The sequence below is a fragment of the Mauremys mutica genome, chromosome 2 (genome assembly GCF_020497125.1).
Source record: "Mauremys mutica isolate MM-2020 ecotype Southern chromosome 2, ASM2049712v1, whole genome shotgun sequence".
NCBI lineage: Eukaryota > Metazoa > Chordata > Testudines > Geoemydidae > Mauremys > Mauremys mutica.
The window spans coordinates 138,687,514-138,709,984 of NC_059073.1; the positions used below are offsets into that span (position 1 = coordinate 138,687,514).

The window sequence follows — 22,471 nt, forward strand, 5'->3', positions numbered from 1 at the left end:
CACCCTGAGATCATCTTGAGAATAGAAGAAAATTATAATTATTTTTACTGCAGAAATAATGTATGATTGAAATAATTAATTTTAATCGTAGAAAAACATTGGCACTACCTTTGTAAACAGCCAGTCAAGCGACTGGCCCCGGTGTCCGGTTCAACTGTAATCCTGTCTCTTGGAATTATAAAAGCCAGCCCCTTTTTTGCTTCACCAGCTGCCAAGGGACTCTGCATTGCCTGGAACTCTTGAAACTCTTTGAACGGTTGCCTTCTCCTTCTCTGCACTTGCTGTACAATCACTATCGGCAGAGGGTTATTTTTTTTTCTCCCTGGCTTGCAGAGGATTCATCATCCTCGCTGCTCCTTACTAAAAATAAACCTTTTTTATGTCTGACTTATGGATGGGCTGCCTCTCAGCTGCGTTGTTACCTGGCCTCGCTTTCCAGCTTGGCTCTACAGTGCGACATCCCCATGATGCCAAGCGGACTAGAGAATTATACAGTGCTTGCCATACACTCTGTGCGCCAAAGGGTTTGACAAACAACAAGCTAGATCCTGGCAGTGCAGCGAGAGGGGTAGGCGAAGGAAGGGGCTGCTGTGCACTCAGCAGTCCCTCACATAGACCCTGGGTTGCTCAGAGCCTGGTTAATGAGGAGGAAAAGGTGTTTGCTTGAATGTTATCCTCCCACACGCCTGTTGTTCTTTTGGAAAAGTGCAATGAGATCTTGAACTTCTACCTAGATAGGGACCAGAGATTAAATAGTAAAGATGCACTGATACAGCTTCCATCCAAGGATCTCAAAACACTTCATACATTAAGTCTCAGGAACCCCTGTCTTCTATTAAAGGGGCCATTACCCCTTTGTTCATGTAGGTAAACTGACGTCCACAGCAGCTAAGCATCTGATTTTCAGAATTAATGGGCTTCCCAAATTCTTCATTAAAGCTGCCCAGGCTCAACACTTTGAAAAAACAGGCCACAAAGTTTGAATTTTCGAAAGGACTTAGCACCCACGTTTGGGGCCAGATTCTGGGAGCTGCTGGGTGCTGAGCACTTTTGAAAATCTGCTCCCATGTGGTTTGCCCAAGGCCCCAGAGTGACTCAATGGCAGAGCTGTGACTAGAATCCAGGAGCTCTTACTCCCGGTCCCTAGCTCTCTGACCACTAGGCCATGGTCCCTTTCTGGGATAAGAGAGCCTGATTTAGCTTCTCCTGTAACTACACCTGCGTTTATTCTCCTCTTCTTTTTCTTTCCTAAGGAAACTCACCAGAGTACTGAACTATTACATACGAAATGCAGATGACTCCAGCAAGACAGAATTGCTGTTCGCTGCCCTGAAAGCCTTGAAGTATCTGTTCCGATTCATTGTCCAGTCACGGGTACTGTACCTGAGGTGAGGCAGACCCTCCAGACTGTGCAAAATATCTGCAGCAGGTACAAACCGGCATTGTTCCAGCCAAGGGCCTGCTTCCGATTTCCCCCGGCAGAGAATGCCCCTAGTTATTGAGAAAAGACAGACTGTAGAGAGGTCTGTGTGTGCGGGTGGAGATATTGATCAGAACAAGAGAAAACAACTTAGAACACTCTCCTTGGGGGTGAAATTCTTTCTAATCATTCACATCTTACATAAGCTGCATTCACCAATGCAGATAAGGAGCCTAAACTTTTTTTTTTAATGCCTTCCTTTTTTAAGAAGCTTCCTCATTTTAAGGGACTTTTGGGGGTATTTCTGCTAGGTTCTGTGAAGACCCAAAATGATTTAAAAAAACGTGAAGGGGAACTCTGAACAATCTTTAGTGGTGAGAGAGAAATCCCCTTCTATATTAATCCGTTCAGCAGAAATGTTTGCACATGATGGAGGCTGCCTGATTCTGCTCCCATTGAGCTCTTTGCAGCAGACAATGAAATGCACTGTCAGCTACTTGAGATCACTTTGTATGTTGCCTCACACAAATGGGGTCCTGGTCCAGGACCAGAACTGCTAGCCACTAAGATAATACTACTAATAATTAATAGTATTTGTCACAGTTCAGGACAACTGCCCCTGTATTCTCCCTCTGTGGTCCACCAAGGGCTTAAGAGTTTCTGGCTGCCAGCCGTCCCCTGTCTTGGGTGTGTGTGTCTCTCTCTCTCCCGACTGGTTTTTTTTTCAGGATGCACAGTTCCCTGCTTACACTGTGATATTCCTAGCAAGCCAGACTGCCTAAACAGGCCAGCATCTGCGCTTTGCTTACTATGAACAGAGTAATGGCCCACAGTTACATGTTACCACACAGCTCTTTCGACGCAAGCACATTTATTCTTAAGGTAGAAGCAATAATGAGAAAACGTATTAAAAACAATTAAAGAACCTGAACCTAAAAGGCTCAACTTTGGTCTCTGCCAGCTCCAACTTCGGGCTCTGGTAGGTGTCAATCCTTCAAAAACTCACAACTGCATTTTCCCTGTGGTTATAAGTTCGTAACTGTCTCAGATCTGGAACCAGAACCCAGGCTGGGCAGTTCAACAGTTTCTTTATACAATGTAGGCTTTTGATAGCCAGTCTCTGGGAAGAGGTAATCAGCAGACAATCACCTCTCCTCAGGATGTAGCTTCAGAAGGCAGGGTTTTTGCAATAAGCTCTCCCGAAGTATTCCTCAGAAAGTCCACTTTTGTCTGGCACCTTTTCAATATAGTCCTCCCAACCTCACACCACATCTCCCCCGTAGAGAGGTTATATATAATCCTAGCCCACAATAATACATAAACTTTGCATTTAATATAATGGACTTCAACTTAATAAATAAGGATATGCAGGGAATTCTCATCACTGTCACAGTATGTGCCAGATTGCAATATGTGTTCATAGCTTCAAATCGTTATTCACACAATTCTCAGCAACCATTCAGGACTGTTTTCTCCTCTTAGTCCTTAAAAGCCAACATAGAATGAGCTGGATTCTCTTCTGGCTCGGGCATCATCAATAGAATTTGTAAACTATGCTTAAATGTCAAAGTTGGTGATCATTGAAGCCAGAAAGGACCCAGCTTGACTCTCGGATTCCAGGCTGAGTTTGAGTCATTTGTGGTTAGAAAAAACAAACCCATCTTTTTTCTGTTAAATTTAACAGATTTAATCTGGAAATCGTTGATACAATAAATCTAGAACCCCACACAGCTACTTTTACTGTCACTTTTCATAGCAAAAGAGCATTTTAAGAGGTTGCTCTGAAGGATAAAATGTATTTAAGCCATTGTGGCAGTATTCCTCATTCTGGCCTAAATTGGTGTGTATAGCCAATGTGATGTTCCTGCTCTTTTTCAGGTTTTATGGGAAAGATGAAGATGGGGATGAGTTTAACAATGCAATCCGCAAGTTGTTTTTCTCCTTCAATGTCCTCATGGACCGACCACTAGAGGAGGCTGTCAAGATTAAGGTTGGTCTAAAGCCTGTTTTGAATGGTGGTACACATCTATTCTGAGGACAAGTAATCAGTATTAAAGCCCCCAAAGTGTAACAAGGATTAATCTGAGCTCTTTAAGCTTTGTACAACTGTGATGTATGCTAAAATATTGGCATTGAAATGCAGCCACTTCTGGGGTTGAGGCTGACACCCCAGCCCGCCTGTAACAGTGTCGTAGGGAGGACAACAGTTTGGCCAGTAACACCTGGCTTATGAATGAGTCAGACAGCAAATGATATGGAAACAAATGTAACAAATGTAGAGAAGGAAAGTAATGAAAGACCAACAAGCTTTTGCCTGGGTCTTAACTTGCTCTGATTTCTTGTTTGTCTTGCGTGAATTTTACTTGGGGCCCTCTGAGTGATTGAGGAACAGACAAGCCATGCAATAAGGCTTACTTGCTGCTTTCTTCTTTATAATACCTCTGGCCAAAATATGTTAATCGCTTTCTGCTGGAAGGATTGATTCTAGTTAAAAGAGCCTTCACACTTGAGTGTCTGATCTATTTAAAAACCACCCTCTCCAACGCCTGTGTGGTGAGGGTCCATTCTTCCTGCAGCACGGAACTTGTTGTTCCCACCACCAAAAGCAGACAGGGAGAATGCCGCTCTACAGCAAACCCCGGGGAAACCTTCAGTAGCCGTCACACACAGGCATTCAGATGCTGCTGTGATGAACCAGAGGTGCCTAGATAGCTTGTTCTTGGCATTGTTCACGGACATACTAAACCACAGAGAGCACCAAACTGTGCCTCTAAGGGGCAGTGCAAAGGGAGCACTTGGGTGTATTCTGCATCAGGGAGAATGTTTCCTAGAACTCCCTGATTACACTGCCAGATGGGGGTCATTTGCTGCTCCCCTTTTAAGGGGTATGGCATACCTTAAACCCCTTTCCCCCACACATGGGGCTGGCTAGTGCATGCTCCTCCTTACACCAGTCTCAACAAGTTGCTTTAAAGAGTGGGGACAAATGAGCTGCAATTGAGCACGGGGCCTGTAATTCGTATGGGGGCTGTGTATGATGGAAGGTAGGGTGGAGTCCAACCCCCCCTGACTTTCTGACCATATAGGGGCTGGCTACAGTCCAGTCCAAAGAGTTTTAAATAAGAGCGAAAATCAGACATCATTGTCTCTTTCTTATCAAGCTTTTTTCAGCTTGTGGCTAGGCCAATGCTGTGAGGAGGAGGGCTTTATTTTTAAACTCTCCCCCCACCCCCAAAGAAAAAAAGTGTAAAAAACATTTCACATGTCTCTGCTTGCCTGCCCAATGCATTTTGATTTTTTCAAGAAGCCCAGTCCCTAGGACAGCAGTGTGTTCACAACCAGAAAGTCAAAATAAGGCATTGGCTCGAAGTCTTTCATGCAGCATCCTTTCAGCTCTGATGAGGTTACATTTTGGCTTAAATTTTGCTTTTGCCCAAACCAGATACTACCACTGGTGATGTGAGCCTCTTCCAGTGATGTCAAGCAGCAAGTCCTCGAGCTTGTTCCCTTTTACAATGAATTGATTAAGCTAACCCAACCTCCTTGTGTGTGTGTGTGTTTTTTTTCTCCTACAGGGCGCAGCTTTAAAATACTTACCAAGCATCATAAATGACGTCAAACTAGTATTTGATCCGGTTGAGCTCAGGTGATTGTGTTAAGCGTATTTGTTGTCTAAACCTACTAAATATGTATCTTTTGGGGAGGAAGTTGGAAACTGTCCTAAAGCATACAGTTCTAATAATTAATTACGTGACGTTGCACAAGCTGCATGATTTAATGTGAACGGTTCCTTGGAAGGGTTTAGAGGAAGCCACATAATGGTTTTAGAGCTGCAGCCCAAAGGAATTACCGGTAGTGTGTTTCAGCTGAATTTTCCTCTGAGTTCTGAGGCTTTCTTCAAACTGGAAATTCAAGGGCTACAAAGCCGTATGAATGAAACCCAGTGACTATGATTCCATGAACCCTGGATCATTAGATCTCAGGTTGCCAAGACCCAATGGGTGACAAAGGCCAGGCAGGAGGGATACAAACAATTTATTCGTGCACGAAACTTAAAATGAAGTGGATTTCTTTTCCTCGGTGTAAATAGCTTTCCCTGGCTGAGTTCAGGAGCCTTATTTCATTGTAAGTAATTTGCAAATAATAGTGAGAGGACACCAAACGTATGTGCAGTGTAATTCACTGTGGGACTAAGATGAGTGATCTCCCTTGAAGCAGGGGATATATTTGGGTGATTATGCTTGCGGTGATCAAAATGGTCAAGTTTCCCACAACAAGGGCTCATTGAGCTGATGTGATTAAGACACATCAGTTTCATAGCCAGTGACACACAAGGGGGCAATGTGGCCAGCATTGTGTCTGACCACCTTTGACTGTCCTAACCTGAAGGGTCAAGTACCCATTTTGCAGCTGAGTGAACTGGAAGTAGCCCTTCAGCATGAGACTTGAACCCACAACCTTCAGGATTGGAGGCAAGCACCTTAGCTACTCAGCCACTGCTGCACCGTGTATGTTATCTAGCAGCCTTGCAAAATCCTATTTGCTTAGAGAGACTTAAATTTTATTTTTATTTCTAGCAGGAAAGTTAGATATATATTTTCTAAAAATGGTCGGGAAGAGCAAATAGGTTCTGTGCCTGGGCTGATGAATTTTCATGAAAACTTATTGTAACATGAGGTTAATTATCTGAGCGGTATAAACCTGCTGATTCTGATCACTGTTCAGTTTATTTTAAGTTCTTTAGTGAGCTTCCTGAAACTATATAATATGAGACTTCATATCGGTTTACCTTGAGACCGTTCTCAACACAATGGCACAACTGCTTGAGCAGGGGCACGGCAATGTAATATTACGTGGAACAAAGGCAACAGCATTCTCTGGGTGAAAATACTGACCATCTGTCTACCTTGTGCTTTGCATTCTAGCATCCTCTTCAGCAAATTTATCCAAAGTATCCCTGACAACCAGTTAGTTCGGCAGAAACTCAACTGCATGACCAAGGTAGTGGACAGTGATCTGTTCAAACAATCTGGTGAGTAGCCTCTTGAGATCCCCAGAAACTGCAGGAAATGCACCTTCTCAAACAAATACTTGTCTGTAAAGTTCACGTCTCTTTTAAATTTCTCCTTCAAATCCCTCCTTAAAATTCTCCTTCACTGTGATGCCTACAAAAAAAACTTGGCAACAGCGAGGTTGTTGGTGTGCTTAGGCCACTGCCTATGTGCTGACCAATGCTGTCTCATAGATGTGGGGGTACAAAGACACAATCTGCTGTCTCTTGTCTTATACTTAGATTGTAAGTTCTTTTCGGGGTAGGGACCAATTTTATGTTCTGTTTGTATTACACCTGGTACACAGGGATGCTGGTCCATGGCAGAAGCTCTTAGTCACTACCGCAATACCGATAATTAATAAAAATTACAGTAATTTTAGTTTTGGTGTTGGTCTCAGGATAAGAATAATTTCTTTTGGGTTCATTGGTAAGTTTTTGGTTTTCTTATTCCCTAAGCATAGCAAAGAGCAGTAGTTAGAAGATGGTGAGATAATGGATCCCATGTCTAGTTGGCAGACGGTTTCAAACGGAGTGCCCCAAGGGTTGGTCCTGGGGCAGGTTTTGTTCAATATCTTCATTAATGATCTGGAGGATGACATGGACTGCACCCTCAGCAAGTTTGCAGATGACACTAAACTGGGAGGAGTGGTAGATACGCTGGAGGGTAGGGATAGGATACAGAGGGACCTACACAAATTAGAGGATTGGGCCAAAAGTAACCTGATGAGGTTCAACAAGGACAAGTGCAGAGTCCTGCACTTAGGACAGAAGAATCCCATTCACTGTTACAGACTAGGGACCGAATGGCTAGCAAGCAGTTCTGCAGAAAAGGACCTAGGGGTTACAGTGGACGAGAAGCTGGATATGAGTCGACAGTGTGCCCTTGTTGCCAAGAAGGCTAACGGCATTTTGGGCTGTATAAGTAGGGGCATTGCCAGCAGATCGAGGGACGTGATCATTCCCCTCTATTTGACATTGGTGAGGCCTCATCCAGAGTACTGTGTCCAGTTTTGGGCCCCACACTACAAGAAGGATGTGGAGAAATTGGAAAGAGTCCAGCGGAGGGCAACAAAAATGATTAGGGGGCTGGAGCACATGACTTATGAGGAGAGGCTGAGGGTACTAGGATTGTTTAGTCTGCAGAAGAGAAGAATGAGGGGGGATTTGATAGCTGCTTTCAACTACCTGAAAGGGGGTTCCAAAGAGGATGGCTCTAGACTGTTCTCAGTGGTACCTGATGATAGAACAAGGAGTAATGGTCTCAAGTTGCAGTGGGGGAGGTTTAGGTTGGATATTAGGAAAAACTTTTTTCACTAGTAGAGTGGTGAAGCACTGGAATGGGTTACCTAGGGAGGTGGTGGAATCTCCTTCCTTTGAGGTTTTTAAGGTCAGGCTTGACAAAGCCCTGGCTGGGATGATTTAGTTGGGGATTGGTCCTGTTTTGAGCAGGGGATTAGACTAGATGTCCTCCTGAGGTCCCTTCCAACCCTGATATTCCATGATTCTATGTTGAGCACATTGAGTCAAGCCCTAAGATCATCACTAAGAACCATGCACCATAACTCTTTGCTCTTATACGTAGAAGCAGTACCGTGTCTCTCCAAGACTTTAAAACACAGATGTGGATACCAGGGTTTCTAGAATGGCAAAAACATGACCACACATTGCTGGAAAGGCAGCCATTAAATAACAGGCAGCAATAAAAAGCAAGCCATTTGTTAGGAATGTAAACATGGATTTAGGTGCCTAATTTTAGATACCCAGGTTTGAAAATTGTGGCCTTAAACTCTCTCTGCTTCAATTTCTGAATCTGTAAAATGAGGATAATAACGTTTACTCTTCTTTGAAAAGCCCTTTGAGAGCTACAGATGAAAAGCCCTAGGTGTGTGCTAGGTGTTACCATGATGTGAGAGGTTATAATCCCAAGTATGACTGCAGCCAGTAGAGGTTTTCCTTTATCTCAAAGGAGTGTGTGCATCTGTGATTAACGATACTGGATTCTGTTCATGCCAAGTTTTATCCAGGCTACATAGTTTCCAGATTAGCTGGTGACTGTGCTGTGTACAGCCACCATTTATTATGGACATCATATCTATTTTAGGTACTTATCTGGCCCCCATTACCAGAGTAGAGGGGAGCGCCTCACAATCTTTAATGTGTTGATCCTCGCAACATCCATGTGAGGTAGAGAAGTGCTATTATCTCCATTTTATAGATGAGGGAACTGAGGCAGAGAGAGACTACAGGGAAAATTTTCAAAAGCACCTAAATCCCATTTTCAAAAGTGACTTAAGCCCATATTTTCAAAGATATTCAGGCATCTAACTTGCTTTGGTGCTTTTGAAAATCCCACTAAGCTCCTATTTGCATCTTTAGTTGGTTATATAAGAGCTAGATAATATTATTAAATAACTTTGAAAAAGCTGGCCCTAAATCACTTTTGAAAATGCCTGTGTCACTTTTGAAAATTTTACCAGTAGACCCTTACTTAAGGTCATGCAGGGAGACAAGCCAGGCAGGCAATCAAACCTGGGGTCTCCCAAGTCCTATGTTAGTTGGCCATGGGACCATCTAATATATATATCAAGAGAAATCTCTCTAGTGCAATCTGTCTAATTAGAAGAGAGGCGATTTGTGCTGCTATCTACCTATTGGAGCCACTGTGACATGATTTTAATTTTTGTGACTGAGTCAGAGTGAGGAGCACAAAGTTTTATTTTTGTGGTCACTTATACTTAGGCCATTGTACTGCATTGTTCCGTTTCTTCATTTCTCAGAATGCAGAGATGCTCTCCTGCCTCTACTAATAGATCAGCTAAGTGGCCAACTGGATGACAATTCAAACAAGCCTGATCATGAGGCATGTTCTCAGCTCCTCAGTAACATTCTAGAAGTGCTTGACCGGAAGGATGTGGTGAGTATGGGCTCTAGTCTAATGTCGTCCTCACTGGTGGGGTTACACTAGTGGAGGAGGAACAAAGCCTTCTTAAGTGCACCTGCCAGAACCAGTCTTTATAGAGTTAATGAGACCAGATGTTCACAGAAGTTTTTCCGTATTGGGTATTGGCATGAGACGTTTGAGTCTAATTAAAGATAAATCAGACGTATCAAAAATGAATCTAAGACATTCTAGGACAGAACAAGGGAAGGTATGGTCAGGTCATCCCCAGAGAGGTGATCCCCTGCTGATGCAACCCTTGTAGGGGGTATAGAAACAAGGGGCTCAAGTTAGAGCTGCCCTCAGGCTGCTCTAGCCTGCTCTGGGGGCCGATCCAGCTCCAATGTGGGGAAGATTAGCCTCCTGTGAATCCCTTTGCTGGGCCCTGGACTGGTGCAGAGATTTATTCCCCCACCCCCTTCTCGGAGTCTAAAACTACTTTCTATTTAAATGAATTTCTGTTGAGCAAAGAGTCTCCTTTTCTAGTGTCTCCTGACAATAAATAGCCACAGTCAGCCTGTCCCTTCCCTACAACAAATCTCTCTGTAGAATAGACCACACTGAGATTAATCTAAAACAGCCTGTGCTTCTTTAATCTCTTCAGGGGCCCACTGCAGTTCACATCCAGCTGCTCATGGAGCGCCTGCTGAGGAGAATAAACCGGACGGTGATTGGAATGAGCAGACAGTCTCTGCACATTGTGAGAGCCTTTTGCTTGCTTCTGTTCTTTGCTTTCTACCCCTTGCTCTGACGCTTCAGCAGATTGGAGCTTTCCATCAGTCTGTCCTGCTATGGACTGCAAATTGTGCTAGTGCATTACAAAATCTCTGTCCTGTTTCCTGCGCCCTGGTGGGGTCTAGGGGGAGTGATGGGAGGCCTGCCCCAGCCCTATTAAAATTGGGCCTGGACGGCTGTAGAAAGAGGTAATGGGATATAGAACTCTCTCTGCTAAGGCACCATTTTTAATCAAGTCTGAGGCGGTCGTGGCTGCAAGTCATTATTGTTTGGTGACTCTTCTGTAGCTTGTATGTGCAGCACGTTTGGGTCTCCGTCCAGTTCCCAATAGTCAGGCAGCCACATTGTAGAAACACTAATTAATTTGGTTCTGATGTTGAATGGAGCCAGATGCTGATGTACCCTCAACCCTATAGATGTCCTCTCCAAGTCTGGGTGAAGCAGGTTGGTAGGAAAATAAGAGGAGGTTTGCACTGTTGTGGCTTGCCATATACTTGGTCTGTGGCTGGATAGAGAACTCCAGGGCTGTCAATCCAGCACTAAATTCACTTTATAAGAAGAGGCTTTGACATTGGCAAATGGTTTCCATCAAATATGTTTATAATGAAGACTTGGAGGGTACCATTCTAAATGGATGTAGGAGAGTTCTGCTTTTCAAACTTAACTCCTTGTAGTTTCAGCAGTACTTGCACTAGTGATCAGATATGAAGGTAAGACAGTCCTGTCTGGGTAAGTATTTTTATTATTACTTACCAAACTGTTAGTGTCTCAGTAGCTCAGAGAGTGACCACCCAGATTTTTTTTTTTAAGCTGCTACTTGCATTTATAGGAAACACAGTGATTTCATTTTAATCTCTCACAGTAAAAGTTTATTTTTGCAAATTCCGGTCCTTGAAGGGATAAAGTCTGTCCCATCTCCTTTCCTCAAACTTAAAACTTAAACCCTATGAGAGGTGATGTCCAGATTAATATGTAGGTATCACCCCACTGCAGATGTTACGGTGGGGGAAGGGAAAGGAAACAATCTCATTAAGTGACCTTAGTACATGCATTCTTAGGCCCCAAGTTAGCAAAATATTTAAGTGGATGCCTGACTTAAAGCACGTGTGTGGTCTCTTTGAAGTCAAGACTATTCATGTGACTAAAATTAGGCACATGCTTCAGAACTGTGCTGAATTGGGGCCTTAGTGCAGAAAGATAATTGACCAAGTGCCTTTTTTGTCTTTTTCATTGCAGGGTAGTTTTGTAGCCTGCATGACAGCCATCCTGAGACAGATGGATGATTTCCACTATAACCACTACATCAGCACTTTCAAAACCAGACAGGACATTATCGTAAGTCAGCCCAGTCCATGTAGCATTTCTCTCTAATTTTATCATATCCAGCTCTTATATTCAGTTCAGGCTCTTGCACCCATCACTGAGGAGTATGAGTACCTAATATTGTAAGTGTTAGTGAAACATTCACTTCGCCCCAGCTGGATACAGCACTGCTGGCTGTTTGCTGACTCAGCAAAACATCAGACTAGACTGTCGTGGGGTGAAAACAAATCTTTAGTGACTCTCTAAACCTGTGTAATTGAAGAGCTGGGAGGAAGAAGATAGAAAGATTGAATGAGGATGACAGGAAAAGCAGGGGAGTTCATTTTCCCCTTCCTTTCTCTTCTCTATCCATGTGTTCATCCCTCTCTTTTTTCATTCTTTCATTTAGAGCTCAGTTAAGAGCTTGGATTCCCCTTCTGTTTGTCTGCCCTGATGGAAAAAGCTGACAAGCTTGGGGCAGTATCTCTACTAATTTCCAAAAACACGCTTGTGTGTTTAGTAATAGAGCCATAGGGCATCTTGGCTGCAAAACCTGAAAGCATGCACATTTCGATCAGGTTTCTGAAAAGCTCAACTGTTGTTGCAAACTTTTGGGGGCAGCGATTGTCTCTTTGTGATGGGTTTGTACAGCACCTAGCGCAGAGCATTCCATGATTTGAAGCCCCGGAGGGTACACCTATACTGGAATAAGGCGGATGGCACAGCTGTGGCTGGCCCAGGTCAGCTGACTCAGGCTCGTGGAGTTAGAGCAGCGGAGCTGTAAAGTTCTTTATAGGCTTTCAGGCTCGGGCTGGAGTATCGAGGGTGAGGGTCAAGCATCCTTAGCCAGCATTGCATATCCATCCTCTGTGTTAAACCATGTACAGTTCATGATCTTCATGTGGTTTGAGTCCAACACCCAGGTGAAACAACACTTTTGCTCTTTGTTCTTTGAGCCCCTTAGGACCAGAAACTCCAAGTAAAGCCTAAGTTTCACACACACCACCCCCCCATGCAGATCAGACCCAGAGACAGTATTGCACAAGCTTCTGTGGTGTGACACTGCTCTAATTGGTAGTCACAGTTCCTGATGGCTGTTCTGCACAGCTACCTACAGCAGAGACAAGCATAGTGAACTGGAATACAGGAGTGGGTAGACTTTGCAGTTGTGTGATTCTGTATTAGATATTTCAGAATTTATTGTAAAATATCTGTAAACCACTATGAATGGCAGGATGCTGCCTTTGCTTCCCTGGATGATTATAATTGCCTGTGATCTGTTAAGCAACATGGCCACCTGCAGGATACAGATATTTCTGCAACTTCACTGCCTAGACTGAAAAAGCCACTCAACTGAATAATCATAGAATCATAGAAGATTAGGGTTGAAAGAGACCTCAGGAGGTCATCTAGTCCAACTCCCTGCTCAAAGCAGGACCAGCACCAACTAAATCATCCTGGCCAGGGCTTTGTCAAGCCGGGCCTTACAAACTTCTAAGGATGGAGATTCCACCATCTCCCTAGGTAACCCATTCCAGTGCTTCACCACCCTCCTAATGAAATAGTGTTTCCTAATGTCCAACCTAGCCCTCCCCCACTGCAACTTGAGACCATTACTCCTTGTTCTGTCATCTGCCACCACTGAGAACAGCTGAGCTCCATCCTCTTTGGCACAACTTCAGGTTGTTGAAGGCTGCTATCAAATAAAACTCTTTTGAGTTAGTAACTCACCTGAAAGATTTCTGGAAAAGTATGCATGGTAAAACCTAAACACCATGAAGGTTTTGCAAGGGCTCATAAAATGTGTACTAGTCTTTTACAAATGAATCAGTGGAGTGAATCAGAGTCAGCTGGAAATGTTGTGGAAGAGCAGGAGTGCTAGGTGACAAAGCTAATTGAATTGGGACAACGTTTCCGTTGAAGAACTTTACTTCAGGACAGCTTCACTATTCAGGAAGTGTGCTTAAGCAGAATGAGGTCAATGGTTAAAGTTAAGCACGTGCTTAATGACTTTTCCTAAAACAGGGTATAGGCTTCAATCTTTGAAGCTATCGTTTGTGCTTCTCATTCACTCCATGGTTCAGTGCCTTCTGAATCATGCATTTAAATGTTCCTCTTACATTTTCAATGCATGTACAGCTTGTGCATGTGAGACAAACCAGGAAGGTGAATTGTATAAAAACAAAGCTGGTACAAGAATACAACTTCAGGAGACACTGGTCCAATATGTAAATTTGGAATCCAGCTGTTACGATCCCTAAAACATAGAGAAATATGTCCATTAAATTATTTTTAAAATAATACCAATGACATCATGATTTATTTACAATTTTTAAAAAAAAATAAGCATCTCCTTGTGGCATTTTCAGCCCAGACATTGCAACGTTGCTTCTTCAGGTTAACATGCCTAGGAGTTCATTCTAGTCTTCATGGTGCCCCATATCAAGCCTAACCCTTTCTATCAAGCTCTGATTTAATAATGCTTAGAGGATTTCTACTGTGGCAGCACCAGTGTCCATTTCTCTCTCTGCATTAGTGTCACTTTCCAATTCTTTAGTGCACACTATTCAACCCAGCAGCACATTTCTTTGCTAGTGACCTTTGGAAAGTGATGACTTCTTGGGTGTGTGCGTGTCTGGTGCTTGAATGTGAATGTTACCTCTTAGAGCAGAAGAGAACCTATGAACGTTTGAACCTCTGGAGACTGAGGTTCTTTCTTAGTCTAAAGTTAGATTTTGTCAGTATCACTTGCACAAATCCCACTCTTCATCCTGCAATTTGGCAGAAAAGCCTCATCTATACCAGGATTTAAGGTGTGATGGCTTTAACTTGACCAGTTTAGCTCTTGTTAAAGACTGCATGTCTTGTCTGCGCTAGATATTTGCTAACATTAAACCTCATTTAGCAAAGGTCTAAATGGCTGGGGAATGACAACCCCCTCTATAATCTATGTATATAACGAATAATGCAGCAGCCCTATGTAATGTCATCATTCATATATTTGAAGGGAAGTATTAGGTCAAAAGACTTTAAACACTTGTTTTGCTTTTTAATGCTCCCTACGCATCTAGAGATTGACTTCAAACAATAACAGATTTAATTGCATTCATTGAATAGATTTGTGGAGGGGATTTTTTTCCTCCTGTAATTTGATGGATGAGATTTCAGACATAATTTAGTTACGGTGATATGTGCCATAATAAAAGATGCATTTCAAAGGGCCGGCATATTGATCTGTGATCAATGAAATCTGCAGTCACACATGTTTGCATCCCCCGCAATGTTTCCATCTGATTACACACTAACTTTCTTAGACCTTGCATGTGGCATATTTTTTACAGGACTTCCTGATGGAAACCTTCATCATGTTTAAGGATCTGATCGGAAAGAATGTCTATGCAAACGACTGGATGGTGATGAACATGATGCAGAGCAGGTAAACAGCCTCTACCAGAGGCTGCTACTGGTTGAAGGCTCATGTAACTTCTGCAGAACTTGTTGGCTCTGGGACTGAGGAGATTTTGCACTAGAATTGCTGCAAGTAAATTGAGATGTACTTCCTTTAAAAGTTCATATTGGTTTAAGTTAGCTTTGACTAAAGCCCTATAGGGTGGACTTTTTTTTATGACTTATGAACCTGCAAACTATTTTTTCCTCTGTCAAAAGGAGCGTTTGCAAGCTTTCCCCCCAGTGATTGGATTTCCCTGCCAGAGATGCCTGCTTCAATCTGAGAAACCTCTTTATTTCAAATCTGTGGGGAGATGCATCGTCACTAGGGAAACGTAAAGCTAAACTGGACAAAAGAGGATGATTGTGCATGTAGGGTGCTAGCCCATTACCTGGCAAACCCAGTGCATTTCCCTCCTGTGCCACAGACTTCCTGTGTGATCTTGGACAAGTCACTTAGCCTCTACGTTCTTCAGTTTCCTATCTGTACAATGGGCTTAATAGCACTTGCCTACCTAACAGGGGTGTTGTGAGGGTAAATACATTAAAGACTATGAGTAATTCAGATACCACATAGGGGTCATGAAAGCACCTAAGAGAGACAAAACACTAGTAAATATCCTGTGTGGAACAACACAGTATTGGTATGGGGACTGGATGACCTAATAGATCTTTTCATTTGTAACTTCCCTAAATCAGAGATACTTCTGTTGAGAAACAGAGAAATAACCTTCACCTCCCACTGAGTACGGAGGATTTTGGGGAAAGAGAAGGATTATAGTAGAAGAGCTGAGGTCACTGGTTCGTGCCTCCTCCGAGCTTGTGAAAAGCAGCCGTACATTCAGGCATGTGCTGTTTCTACTTCTATGGATGCTTCCTTATCTGTGTTTACTTTTCCAGGGTTTTCCTCCGAGCAGTGAACCAATTTACCTCTGTGCTCAACCGATTCTTTCTGGATCAAGCAAGCTTCGAACTCCAGGTGAGGATAAATTCAGTTCTGGATTGTCCTGACCACTTTGGAACTAAGCAAGTTCAGAGAGGTGATGGGTGCCCTCAGGTCCCACTGACACCAGTTTTGTTATTGATATTGATGAGGGTGGTGGTGTTCGGTCCTCTTGGCAGAAAAGTAGCATGAATGGGAAATTTCTAACCCGAGATGCTACTTGTAACATGGGCTTGTCCTCGTCCAATGATGTGTGGAGCATGTTTTATGCTCATTCAGCATGCCATATAGCAGTGATGTGCTAAAGCGGGAGTGTGAAAGTATCTCTTTCCACCCTTTACTTTTGTGTTAGGTTGACTATAGTTTACTGGCACTTTGGAGAGATTTGATGGCAAACCCCTCTTTTGAGGAGGCATGGTCTTGTGGTTAATGCCCTGGACTGAGACACAGGAGATCTATTCAATTCCTAGTTCTGCCACAGATTCCCAAGTGTGACCTTGGGAAAGTCATTTAAACTCTCTGCTACCTCCGTTCCCTGTCTGTGATATAGGGATAATACTTTCCTATCCTTACAAAGACACTGTGGAGCCCAAGACATAGACTAGCATCCCAGTGTGCTAGGCACTCTATAAACACAGAACAAAAAGATGGTCTCTGCTCCAAAGAGCTTACAATCCAAGTATATGATCAGAGACAACGGGTGGAAATAGACAGATGCAAGAGCTCAAGGAAACAAGGAGACAGTATCGGTCAGCATGATAGGCCATGGTCTCAGCACACTAGCAACCTAACTATTACATTTTTCATGGGCATCAGGGCAAAGGAGAGTTTTAAGGCGGGATTTGATGTATCTAAATTCATAAATAGTCTTCTGGGTGAGCATTTTAAATAGATCACACCAAAAGAAACAAAGTTTGATGGTGCAGATTGTGTAGCTCAGGAGTCAGCAACCTTTCAGAAGTGGTGGGCCGAAGCGCACAAAAAATAAAATAAAATAAAATAAAATAAAAAAAATCTGAGAGCACAACTGCAGAAGTGCAAAAAACAAACAAACAAAAAAACCACCCGAAATGCTGCCCCTGGAATTGTGCCACCCCAAGCATGTGCTTGGTTTGCTGGTGCCTAAAGCCAGTCCTGGTACCAAGTCTTCATTTATTCATTCTAATGTAAAGTTTCACATGCCAGTAACACATTTTAACGTTTTTCTATGTTTATAATATGTAACTAAACTATTGTTGTATGTAAAGTAAATAAGGTTTTTAAAATGTTTAAGAAGCTTCATTTAAAATTAAATTAAAATGCAGACCCCCCCGGACTGGTGGCCAGGACCCGGGCAGTGTGAGTGCCACTGAAAATCAGCTCGCGTGCCGCCTTTGGCACACATGACATAGGTTGCCCCTACCCCTGGTGTAGCTCTTAGTCAGCTTTTACAACTGTTGACCTCCTGTGGGAATTTATTTTTCCCCATTCATTGTAATTGTGTTTCCTCATTAATAGCTGACAGAGAATCTGCAGCACTGGTGACTAAGTAGCTCTATTGTTCTGTGTGTTTTTCCTTTCTCTAATCAGGTTTTTTTCCCCACAGCTCTGGAACAATTACTTCCACTTGGCAGTAGCTTTTCTCACTCACGAATCCCTCCAGCTGGAGAACTTCTCACAGGCCAAACGCAACAAAATTTTCAAGAAGTAAGTTCACATTGAAATGTGATCAGGTCGTCTTACTCTTGGAAAATAAGCCCAGTGTTTATATTGTGCTCATCTAGCGAGGCACACCTGATACAATCCATGGATATGTCTGTACTGCATCACGGTGTGTGACGACGACCTGGGCTGTTTTTAATCTGGTTAGCTCGGGTACTAGAGCAGTGAAGCTGTGGCAACATGGGCTTCAGTGCAGACTAGCCACCCAAGTAATTACACAGGGCTCTGGGTGGGCTTGTACAGCCTATGCTGAAGCTGTTGGTTGCAGTGTAGACATACTGTGAATGTGGGCTCTCTGTGACAGAACAGCTAGTGGTAGGTCCAGACAATGAGCTCTGCATGTTTGGGTTGAGTTTAAACATGTGAGTGGTTTGGTTCATTTTAGAACAGAGGTTGTTGCTTCTTTATGGTCCAAGATAGAAGGTTTTCCTCAGCCGTAGTCCTCAAAGTAAGAAATTACTGGCTTTCCCAGTTGTAATGCAGGACAAGTGAGCAATAACCAGCACATTCCTCCAGCATCCAGACCTCATCTGCTCACAGCTCCATTCCCTGCAGTCTCATTATTGCCAATCCCGAGCCTTCAAAAATCCTGAGTCAGGCCTCCAAAAATCATGACATGGGTTTAAAAATCTTGAGATTTTTTTTAAAAATAATTTTGGCAGGATTTTTTTTTCTTTGCCTCTTGATTTCTTTGCCTTTAGGGCGCACTCATTTTATGTTTTCAAGCTTTCCTCTACAGTCATGAGGGTTAGAAACTTTTTTTCTTAATGGAAGCTGAGTTCTCCTGCAATCTCTTGATTCCAGAAGCTGGGGCTTGGGAAAAAAACCACAAAATGTTGCAAGATTCTGGATAAAATTACGAGAGCTGGCTAAACTGCAGTCTTACCCTCCAGCCTACTGTCAGGAATGCTTATGGTCAACATGCTAACCCACCCTTCCCTCCTAGCAGGGTGCATTCACTCTTTTGGGGGGTGCATTTTATCCCAATTCTTGCCAGAATAGAAACAAAGAACTGGAAAGGGACCTGCTGGGTCATTGAGTTCGGTCCCCTCGTGTCACAGGGAACCCTGCTATATCCAGTGGATGCTGGTTATTTGCAATCCTCATAATAACAACTTTTATTTAATAGCAGCGTTTTGCCAGAACCAGTCCCGTCCCATTGACTATAATATTAATGGGATTTGGATATTGGCAATAAACGGCATGCCTATTTGATAACTTTTTTTTTTGGAAGAAAAGCTCTGGTCGCGCGCAGGTTTGTGGAGCTGCAGCCAGGAAAGGAGGTGCGGGGACATTCTTTCCTTGGCTGCAGCCCCACAAACCTGCCTTCCACTTGTTGGCAACCTAGAGAATAGCAACTATTTGCTGGGAACCAAGAGGTTACAAGTAAGGGGAATCCACTGCAATCCCATTTATAAAATTATCAAGTGCCTTCTTAAAACTAGTTAGGTTTCTTGGCCCTACTTCTGCCATTGCTCAGCTGTTGCAGAACCTCATTCCTCTGATGGTCAGAAACCTTCTTCTAATTTCCAGCCTAAACTTATTCATGGTCGTCTTATCCCCATTTGTTCTTGGGCCAACATAATCCTTCATTTTAAATAGCTTTTCTCCTTTCCTGGTGTTTACCCCCCTGAAGATGTCTGGTGTCCATTCACCTCTTGGCAGATGGATGGTAGGGAGTAGCTTGGCCTTCAGGTCTTGAACTCCTTACCCTTGATGCCCGATATTCAGGGCCACGTTTTTAAAAAGGGCAGGCTAGTGGATTATGCAGCTGGGCTGTTACATTCCCCTGGCAGCTTAACAAGGCTAATTTCAATACATGCGGGGGGGTTTTTTAACCTTCTTCTCTCATTTAATATTTTTTTCCCTTTCTAGATACGGGGACATGAGGAAAGAGATTGGCTTCAAAATCAGGGATATGTGGTATAATCTGGGTGAGTTTCCTATCTGTACAGTTCACAATAGTGTGTATGTTCTACCTCCAAAACTGGATTTCACTTCTTCTATGAGATGGGGCCCTGCAGTCCATCCGCCTTGTGCCTGGTAGCTCTTGCATGCTGCCAGAGTTCCATGGAAGCTGTGGACCCTCTGGATTAGCTCTCCCCTTCTGAGACTATGTGACAGTGAAAGCAAGTAGCACACAGACTTTGCCAAGGAATTTCTAAACCAGTCACGCTTTACTCACAGACAAAGCACAAGAGAGATACAGGTCTATGGAAAAACAACACAACCTGCAGGCAAATCCCTGCCTCAGTTTCCTTACCCCTCACCCCTCTGAGGGCCTTTAGGTTTTGGTCAGTGTCTTATAGGGAGTGCAGGAGCCTTCTTCCTCACCTCCTCTTCCTCCTGCACAGCCTTGCCTTCTTCTGATCTCTTTTCTCTTGATGGAGAGAGTCTCACATTTTAACAGCAGATTTGAATCACTTTGTCTCTCCCTGTCCTTTTGTTGTTGTTTTTTTAACTTCTCCACTCCTCTGAGCTGCCACCTCCTCCAGCCCCAGTTAAAAGCAATTAGCAATTAATTCACTTTTGGCTGGTAGCACCCATTGTGCTGCTAGGGCAAGATTATTCAATTGTCAATGGTCCTTAAGGACTGTCCTGCTCAGGGGCAGACACCCAGGTGCTGGTCCCCTTTCCCTTAATACCAGAGGCTGGTGTACAGATACAATCATACAATCCAGTCAGTAGTGTTAATTCCCAGAAACTGATTCCCAAACCGTCACACCATACAAAGGTTGAGAGTGGGATTTTCAAAAGAGACTCAGTGATTTAGGAGCACAAATGGCAACGGGACATAAAACTGCACCATTAATGGGTGTCACCCACTTGGAGAACTTCAATGATACTGAATGTGCTCCCAGATATAGATACCTGCTTTCAAGCAGCTGCGTTCCACTGAGCAGAGGCTAGGTCTCATCTTCTTTCTGTTACAGGCCCCCATAAGATCAAGTTCATCCCATCGATGGTGGGTCCAATCCTGGAGGTGACCCTGATACCTGAGCCTGAGCTGCGGAAAGCTGCCATTCCCATTTTCTTTGACATGATGCAGTGCGAGTTCAACTTCAGTGGGAACAGAAACTTCCATATGGTGAGGGACCGTGGAATCATCGGCACTGATGTTTCATGCCGTGTGGTGGGCAAGTAGGAAAAAAGCAAAGAAAAGAGTTTCCTTTAAATAAAGGTGCACACCCAGCACAAAGCACTGTGGGAAGTCTATTGCAAGGCAGCTTTATGTGATGAAGGTAGCAGGAGACTGCAAGGAGTCATGTGTTCCGTTACTGACTGTGTTGCTGTGAAGCCTTGGGCAAGTCACTTAACTTCTCTGTGCGTCAGTTTCCCCATCTGTAAAAATAGATGAATACTCAATTGCGAAGAACTTTGAGATCCTTGGATCAAAAGGTGCATTATCAAAAGGGGGAAGGGATAGCTCAGTGGTTTGAGCATTGGCCTGCTAAATCCAGGGTTGTGAGTTCAATCCTTGAGGGAGCCATTTAGGGGAGGGTGGGAGAGGCACTGTCAGGGACAGTACTTGATCCTGCTAGTGAGGGCAGGGGACTGGACTCGACTCAACTCCATGACCTTTCAGGATCCCTTCCAATTCTATAAGATAGATATTAAACCAATATTTCCTGTTTATCCTTACAGTGTTATTTATTTGTATTAACACCTAGACCAGAGCCCTGTTGAGCTTGGTGCCATTCAAGCAGCAGAACCAAAAGGTGGTCCTTGCCCCCAGGATCTTGCAACCTACATAACAATAATTCTCTGAGGATAACTTCTTGGCTGCAAATATTAAGTTGTGATGATCATATGGCACAGTTAACATCCTTAATAACCCCCTCAACAAAACTTTAGCCCTCACAACACCCCCATGAGTATCAATATCCCCCACTTTATTGTGGCTGTGGTACAGAGAGGGGAAGTGACTTGCTTGAGGTTACCCAATGTCCAGGACTCGAACACAGGTCTCCGACACACAACTCTGGGCTAATTCCACTGGACTTCTCAATGTATTGCTAGCCTGAAAATTCAGGTAGGGAAGGAAGAAAAAGAAGTTCTTTGCTTCATGCCCAGTTATCCCTTCAACTCCAGCAACTGCCACTCAGAACTTTTCTTTCCACATTCCTTGGGGAATGCCAGTCATTAGCATCGCAGCCAGTAGGCAGGGGACACTCTAGTGACACTGGTGGTTCCTCTCCCTGAAGACATTTGAAATCATCCATCCAGGAGGCAGCCTCCTTGGCGTTCTGCCTTTCAGACACACAAGACTGTTGTCACAATGTGATGCATGTGTCCCTTAGCACTGTACAGGCATCAACTCTTCTCTGCTTGGATCTCATTTTAAATACTCAGAGGGGATCTTTTTTCCTCTGGGTCATCAGCCTTTGGCATTGTCTGCCCCGAGATGTACCTGGATTGCTGGAGTATATGGGAATTGCTTGAATGCTATGGGATGTTGGGGCATGAATGTTTAATACTCGTTATAGACACACCCTGGTATATTGGGGCTTGAATGCTTACTCCTGGTGATACTGGGACACTGGTTTCAAGAACACCAGTGGTAGCCTGGGGTATGAGTGGGATTATATGCTTGATCAGGGTCACTCCTGCTCACACATACACAAAATCAACCTGATCATCAAATCTGTGGCTGGCAAGAAAGTTTCTCCTCCACCATGTTAGCAGGGGCCTTGATAGGGGCTTTCCTCTTTCTTAGGAGAGAATAGGGAATCATCCATTAGGATCAGGGAGATGTATCCGAGATGATCAATTTCCTGTGACTTCTGGTTTGAGGAGGGGAGCTGTTCACATTTCCTGGCTCCTTCCCCATTTTCTCTGTCATTTCCTTGGGCAAAATCATCCTCCAGTTTGGCCAATTAGATCAGTGCCCCATCATGGGACAATTCAGAAATTCCTCCTGTAAAAACATCT

General features: G+C 43.6%; 1 protein-coding gene across 1 annotated transcript in view; it reads left to right on the top strand.

The window, feature by feature from the left end:
- The window catches only part of DOCK5 (dedicator of cytokinesis 5), a 135,459-nt gene that overhangs the window by 79,721 nt on the left and 33,267 nt on the right, over positions 1–22,471 (top strand). Inside the window, exons 22-33 of the mRNA XM_045004688.1 lie at positions 1,254–1,388; positions 3,299–3,410; positions 4,996–5,066; positions 6,346–6,452; positions 9,251–9,387; positions 10,016–10,111; positions 11,383–11,481; positions 14,790–14,884; positions 15,796–15,874; positions 17,424–17,524; positions 19,415–19,473; positions 20,473–20,627. Of these exons, the coding sequence (XP_044860623.1) occupies positions 1,254–1,388; positions 3,299–3,410; positions 4,996–5,066; positions 6,346–6,452; positions 9,251–9,387; positions 10,016–10,111; positions 11,383–11,481; positions 14,790–14,884; positions 15,796–15,874; positions 17,424–17,524; positions 19,415–19,473; positions 20,473–20,627 (1,246 nt within the window). The remainder of the gene's footprint in view (positions 1–1,253; positions 1,389–3,298; positions 3,411–4,995; positions 5,067–6,345; positions 6,453–9,250; positions 9,388–10,015; positions 10,112–11,382; positions 11,482–14,789; positions 14,885–15,795; positions 15,875–17,423; positions 17,525–19,414; positions 19,474–20,472; positions 20,628–22,471) is intronic.